Source organism: Anabas testudineus, chromosome 8, assembly GCF_900324465.2.
Source record: "Anabas testudineus chromosome 8, fAnaTes1.2, whole genome shotgun sequence".
Taxonomy (NCBI): Eukaryota; Metazoa; Chordata; class Actinopteri; order Anabantiformes; family Anabantidae; genus Anabas; species Anabas testudineus.
The window spans coordinates 10,245,810-10,253,659 of record NC_046617.1 but is presented as its reverse complement, the minus strand read 5'-3'; the positions used below and the strand labels follow the sequence as shown (position 1 = coordinate 10,253,659).

At 39.5% G+C, this 7,850-nt stretch overlaps 1 protein-coding gene across 1 annotated transcript; it reads left to right on the top strand.

The window, feature by feature from the left end:
- The first annotated feature begins 2,607 nt into the window (after positions 1-2,607).
- On the top strand, positions 2,608-4,843 carry zgc:92162 (PLA2c domain-containing protein). Its single transcript, XM_026357273.1, has 4 exons — positions 2,608-2,700; positions 3,296-3,464; positions 4,083-4,189; positions 4,670-4,843. Exons 1-4 carry the CDS (start codon positions 2,664-2,666, stop codon positions 4,816-4,818), a joined length of 462 nt encoding a protein of 153 aa, XP_026213058.1. The 5' UTR covers positions 2,608-2,663; the 3' UTR covers positions 4,819-4,843.
- The last annotated feature ends 3,007 nt before the right edge of the window (positions 4,844-7,850 follow it).

Genomic DNA, 7,850 nt, shown 5'->3' with positions numbered 1-7,850 from the left:
GGCAGCGCGAACAGCGACTCCAGCGGACTGCGGCCCCTACAGGCGGTGGAGGGACACTGCAAGGGTTCACATAAAAGTAATGCTTCAATAACAATAAAAGAATACAACATAAACATAATAATAAGCATGGCGATACAGTGTATGTGCAAATAGAACAAATACAATTCATGAAGAAAAATTAATGACAAACAAATTAACAAACGCTCTTTGCATGCATAGGTTTATCAAGTTGTGCTTGGTTTGTTGTTGCTTTGCATTTGCATTCATCATAACCAGGACTGACTGCTCGAAGCAGCTAATTTACAGCAGATCAAATGTCAGACCGTGTGGATTGATATTTTGTTATTTGCAAACGAATAGCCACAGAGTTAGAGTTATGATGACTTTTAATGACCTTTTTACAGAAACTTGACAGAGATGTGACATATCAAGCAAGAGGGATGTGAGTGAGTCATGTCTTAACTGATTACACTGGCTTTTTATTGACTCAGGAGCAACTGTTCCTTCTTTTTCTTTCCTCCTATAATTATGAAATATTAAGGTTATTTGTCCAAGTCCGAGTCCATTTATCACTCCATATTTTATTAATTAATAGATTTGCATGACTTATTTACCTAGAACACCCATCCTTCAGGCATAAGGCATTACACTATATAACGATTCATTTTATTTTACGTTTTTTTAGTCTCCATTGTCACTTAGCGCTCAAGTTGTTTAAGTGGGATTTGTTGGGTTTTCTACATAATTCTATTTCTAGTTATATTGTTCTGTAAGATCTTAAAACGTACATTTTTAAAGTGCCTTGCGATGAGATATATTATATACATCACAAATGATACAAGTTCAGCCAAACTGTTTTAGATTAAAGCATATCGAGTGGTAAAATAATGTTTGATAGGACCATCAAAGACAACACTCAATACTCAAGGATGCTCTTTAACGCTAATTATTATATAAGGTGGCTTCTTCTTCTTCTTCTTTTTATTTTATTAAAGGAAGACGATGTGTTGATTTTTGTGCTGTTGTTTTGTTTTTATATCTTTGTTCAGGATAAAGTTGAAAAAACATTGTTGAGAAGTGTCTTCATTTTCTTTGTGCATTTATGAAACACAAAAAATAAATACACAGTAACAAAATGCAAGAATAAAATAATGTTTATGCAGGATGCCCATCAAAATGTGTTTATTTACATTAGTACCATACTATTATTACAAATATTAGTATTCGCATTAGGAATGTTTGGAGACTAATCTTGTTTGGGATTTTGCTTTCTCTTCAGGTCACTGCACATGTGTAGCTTATTCAGGCAACGTGCCAACACAAACATATTCATTCATGCACTTTCAAACTGATACGATTACTGTTGGCTGGATGTTTTGGGGTAATGGCTAGGTTGAGCAGAAAATGATCAGATATCCTGGGATCGAGGGGTTGTGTCTCCTCATGCAGCACAGCCATTGTGGCAGCTGTAATAACTGTCAAGATGAGGTGCTTATCTCACATTGTGCAGAAGCATTACTAAAGAATGTGTCATTTAAAAAAAAACAAAAAACTGTGAATATGTCCGCATTATCAAAACCCAAACCGTGTGTCTTTAAGATTTGCCTGTCCTGACATTACAGATGACAATAGAGTCCAGAGTGATAAAGCTGGAAATATACTTTCATGACACACAATAAGAAGATGAAATGTAAAGATATGACACAGTTCATGCCATTTCCAGATCACATCTGCAATTTTTCAACTAAACAACCCCAGCTGTTAAACTTAGACACTTGGAGTGCTGCTTGGTAAATCATTCTGACAATAATGATAGCTGCTGGATGTCATGAGTGTTTGTTTTATGGAGAGGAGGTTTGTTCTCTTCACTACGTTGACATGTTTATTTAAGAAAAGAAAATGGATGGTAAGCACGAGTAGATCTCTTTATGACCATATTATTAGAGCATAATAACCATAATTATCGCGTCTCGTTGCATTTGTTGTGAAGAGCTGGAGCCATATTGTTTCAGTACAGAGCCGTACATGGTTCCAGTAATTAAAATGTGCTATATGAGCAAAAATGTTTGATGCAATACCAAAGGTACCTAAGCCTATGTGGTATTTTTCTATTTTAATAAGTTTTCCATATAAACTCAAGTAAATGTACTATACCCAAATTATCCAGTTTGTGTTTAAACTGTAAACATCTGTCTTAAACTTGCCATTGAGACAGTAGGATACAGTGTTTAAGTTAATTGTCTTTCTGGCTGTTATATAACATCCAGCTCAGTCACATACTCCCAAACTTGTGGTACAGGATGTGCACAGCCTCCCAGACTGTTTGTCTCAAAAGTGCAGTTAGAAGACAAGCAGAACATTAGAAGAGTAAAAAATGAACAAATCTGTTTTTGTTACTAATTGTTCAGTTTCATAATGTTTATCTGGTGTACTAGAAAAAATGCTCTATGCAAAACACATGAACTTTAGAGCTTAGTGGAAGCAGGAAAACTGTCCACGCTGATTCCTCCAGGGGGCGCCGAGCTTTACAAACACTGGGTTAGCCTCTGGCCAATGGTTTATTCAAACTGCAACAAAAAAAAAAAAACCCTCCACTCCATGCTGCACTCACACAGTGGAGGTGAACAACGCTCGGTGTGCAGTTGAGCAGCTTGTTGCATGTTATGACTGCCTTCCATCGAACACTTCTCCTGTTGTCTGGTGAGTTGCTTATTTACTTTGAAGTGGAGCTGGACAGAGGGAGTCAGTGAAGGTAACAGGAAAACACTTAAAAAGCTATTTTAAAAGAGCAGGGTCAAATAACTTGAATTGATTTTGCTCTGTGCTCTTTTCTCTAAACTTTGCCGGCATCTTAACTGAAGTTTGAATCAGGTTGAAGTGTTTATCCAGAGTTCAGTTTTCTGCTGTTCATCAGACATTTGAGACCTCTTCACTATTGTGCTGTGGCATTGTTGGTTTGCTTTGGTTATCTGTGGAAAGATGTGTGCATACTCGTTTTAGCTTTCTTAGATCATACCAATCAAAAGTGGAGCTTATAATGTTCTGGATTTGCACAAAAATCAGGGAAACAGGGACTGTCATAATGTGCGAGCCATGATCTTAATCATTTAAAGGAGCACTACCTTTATGATTATTACTTTGATTTTGTTAAGGTCTATGTCAGAGGCTGACTTTGCAACGTTCCACCTTTTGCATATGAAGCCTGTCTGTACTAAACAAAGTGCAAGAAAACAGCCTTGTTTAGAAGGATGTGTGAGTCTGTTCCTCCAAGTTTATTGTTTATTGCTGTTTGCAGTGGCCGTGGCCTCTGTGGTAGCGCGCAGGTCCCAGCGGTCAAAAAGAGGGATACTGGAGCTGGCAGGAATCATCAATTGCAGCACAGGAAGGTCTGCCTTGGCCTACATGGTGTATGGATGCTACTGTGGACTGGGTGGTCAAGGCTGGCCCAGAGACAGGGCGGACTGGTGAGGCAGCAGTTTCAATCACACTCCTTTGAATACCTGCAGGAGAAAAGACAACATAATACAACCTCGGTCTCAAGGCTGCTTCTTCACTTGACACTCTATAAGCAAACCACCTTTACATTATGAGGTTCAAACGTTATAATTCCGCATCAGCGGTGTTTAGCCTTGTACATACACATCATTTCCCTCTCGTGAATGTTTTTGTTCCTTCCCAGTCGTCCTACATCCTGATGTGTACACACACAGTTTCTGTTTGTGAATGACTTGACTGAACCACAAATGCTGTATGACAGGGTGGAGGGAAGAAGTGATGTCCAAATTCAGCAGATCCGATGGTTATGGCAAAAAAGGTTCAGCAATTCCACACCCAAATTCTAATTGCCGTCTCCTTTTCCGTGTTCACCACAAGACATGGAACCCCCACAAACCAGTTAACTGCTAACTATCTGTTGTGAAAACCCTGCGGCCATCCTCGCCCTGCCTTTAAAATAGTCGTGGTGCGATTCAAACCACAGGGCTGTGACGGTCCGTCTACTGCTCACTAGACGTACTAGTCTAGACTGAGTTGTGATTGCTGCAGTCTTCAAAATAAAACGTTGTTAATCTGTTTGCTTATAGGTGCTGCCACAGGCACGACTGCTGTTATGGAGATGCAGAACATCTTGGCTGCCATACCAAAACAGACCGGTACCAGTGGACATGTGAGGACAGGACGCCTGAATGCGGTACTGAATTTGTAATGCTTGTTCATATGCAGTGTGTGAGGAGCATTTTGTTTCATTTATTTAACAACTAGATACCGTAGCTGCTGCTGTGGTACACACCAAACCGGATCCTGAGATGCAGGACAGGCAGTGTTTAATCTAGAAATACAGTATCTGTGGAGTTTAAGTAAGCAGGATGCAGACAGCTGATAGGAACGAACAAAGAACAACACAGCAATTTCAGATTATAGCAACAGCTCAGAAGTCTAAACATTCACATAGCAAAAATAGTGGGATGCTCATATTTAAATTTTCTCTCTTCTTTAGATAGATGCACTAAATTAACCATTAGGACACTAAATTCATTTGCAACCATCGGGATAAGTATAAATTTCACAATGTTAATGAGAAAAGCGTTTAAAACGCATGCATATTTAGTGTACATGTGCTTTTTCTGCTTGTCACTTAAGGAAGATTGGACATTTATGTTCTTCATTGCAGATGATTTGAAGGACAAGTGTGAAAACCTGCTGTGCAAGTGTGACAGAGACGCTGCCAAATGTTTGAGAAAAGCACCTTTCATCCAGAGATATGCCCTATGGCCAGATTTTCTGTGTGGCTACGAACATCCAACATGTAATATTTACTGACATAATAAATGCATCTGCACGTCCAGTGTGACTTTTGTACATTTTTTTTTTTTACAGAAACCTTTTCACCAGCTGTTGTTTCTCATAAAGGACAAACACAGTAAATTCACACATCATTTTCGTAAAACACCCCACCACGACTCACTGAGAAGTCTTGAGGATTAATTACAGCTGCAGTAAGTTCACATACTGAAAAAGCAACTTGAGCATTCCTCAACTGAAACTCAGTCAAAGCTGAAGAAGGTTAAAATGTTAATCAGCGAGGGAAAGATCAGATAACCAGTCTTCACAACAGAACTCTTATTTGTGTGAATGCCGTGCAGGGCGGTTTCCCTTCCTGAACTCGACTCCATCAGGAATGTTTTTCACTGCACTTCATTCATTGGTATATATTTGGAGGTTCAGCGAGCTAATAGGCAAACTGAGGTTTTCTTCTCTTCTATTTAAAGTTTGCTGTGGCATAAATGTCTTCCTTTCCCATCAGAACCAATATGTGAAATATATTTCAGCTGCATTGTAAATGTTATTGCAGTGACACTGTAGCTTTTTAAAGGTCTGCACAGAAGTCTACAGAATAGGTTACAGTCACTGAATAGCTATTCAGTGATCTCATGCACCCTTAATGTTAACCAGGCCGTGAGGGAACCTGTCTTCTTTGCATGGTATCGTTGGCTGTTTTCTTCACAGAACTTAAAACAAGATCTACAACCTTCACAAAGTGGAAAAAAAAACACAGTCCCTGGAACTAGTGAGACATCACCTGGTTTGTAATGTGCGAGGTCTAGATATTCACCTGTAGATGGTGCCATATTCATGACTAAACTAAAAGTCTTTATGAATTCACACTGAAAACCTTGGGATTTATATTTAATAATAATATATGACACCATTTATCTTTTGATTGGTGAAAAACAAGTTGTATGTATTGACGTTCCTAGAAATGAGGTGCCGGTTTAGCCAGTGAGTCCATTTTGGTCGACCACAGTTGGTTATGGGTTTAGTGGAATTGGTGGAAGTCCCCCTGTCGTGTCGTGATGATTTCTCCTCTGACACCCTGTAAACATGGTTATCATCTGTAATTGGAGTAAACAATGCCCTCCCAGATGTTCCCGCTCTGGTGAGCTTTTACCCTCCCAAGCTTTGTCTGTGAGATCATACAGGAACACAGTTTCTTTGTTCCACGAGTGAACTGCTCATAACTGTGGACTGAAATGGGAGATGATGCTGCTGTTTCCAAAGTCCAGGACTGGAAATAAGTATCTGGGTCATGGCCACCAAACACTTAGCGCTGAAGTTAGGGAAGTCATATTCTCCATCCACCACATGGCAGACAGTGGAAATGATTGAAGTCTTAATCCTTTGTTTGTGTTTTTCTTCTTCCTCCTACTTCTGCAAAAAACAGTCACATGTTATCACAGCTAAAGCAATATGCACGCTGGGCCACGCTGACGAGGGCTTTTTGAGTGTTAGGCAGTTCAGCCCTTCTCTTCTGTCCCTGCTGTGAAGTGACACTTGTCAGTGTCTTGTCCTCTGTATTATTTACAGCTACCTTCATCATACAGTCAGTGACTGTGTCAGCCTTTGCAGTTACCTGAAGAATCTGTCTACAGCATCCACAGAGTGACTCACTCTCTGTCGCTCTCACTCAAGTGACTCAAGCAACCATATTCCAGGGGCGGGCTCACCCTGGATTCCTAATTACTGATTAAAATCAGTTTATCAGTTGTGTGACACACACATATAACACACAGTGCATCTAAAAAGGTGTCTTTGCTTGCACAGTGTCCTCTTGAGATTTCACCATGTAACAATCCAGTATTTGCTCTTCCTGCAGCGGCAGCTGAGATTATCTGCAGCTGGCACGTGAAGTTTAGTTGAAAATAAAAGGCTGCTATTACCATTTCTGTAGCAGCGTGGCATCGTAGAGGATATCATACGTTTGAAGAAACGTGGGTAGCGTATCCTACACATGCATGACAGCATGGCTGTCACAATGAATGAGGGCATTCTTTAATCCCTGCCGGGCTAGCCGACAGAACCTGCTCCACGCTAATTGCGTTCTTTAATCAACTGTTTGGCTCCCCAGATGAACACCAGATGGCACACAATAAAGTCCTGGCTTACACGGCACAAAACATAAATATTACCAACCATATGCAGAACAAGATCTGTGTGTCCTCTTTGACATGCTATACGTCCAGGAATGCGTATGGTTGGTCCCAGTTTGGAGATGATTTGTTATGTTTATTTGTTGCAAGGGTAAGCACTGGTATTTCTTTATTGTAGCCTATGTAAAAACATCAAGACACAAAGACATACTAGAATACATGATTTGGGATGGTGTAAAGTCTCCTTTGAGTTCAGAATACTGCTACCCACACAAACAAGGAAATCAATGTGTGCTCAGCCCACAGCAGACCGAGACCCGCTGCCAATGTGACTCTTTTGTCTTCCTCTTTCCATTTTACTCTGTCTGCTTTATGCTTTCTCTTTGTAGACTAATTTATTAATGAATTGATTCATTCATTCATTGGTTTGGTCTTTCATTTTAGGTGGAAGAACAGAAATTAAATAATAATAAATTACAGATATAGCATGCAGTTCAAGTAGGCAAAAAAGTAAAACTTTCAGTTCAGTTTAATGTGTGTGACAATAATAATAATCATAATAATAATCAAAGTGATGATCTTAACATGCTTTTTACTCTGATCAGAAGCCAGCAGCTGATTTACAAGCTTAACTCAATTCTAGCCCAACTCCAGCAGCCCTACGACCACAAGAAAAGTGGAAAAGATAATGAGTGGATTAGTGAAGAATAGAAATTTTAGGTCATTACTAAATGAAATAATCCACCAGTACCTGGATATTCCACAAGGGGCTGAATTAAGCAAAAGGAAGCAGGCAGGAAATACAAAGACAGTATGAGAAATATAATTATTATAGTTTAACTTTTGGTTTCAAGGTGTTGTTACACGGCTCTTATTGTGATTTTTCTTAAGCAGCAAGGCAACAGTTATAGAGGATCATGATCA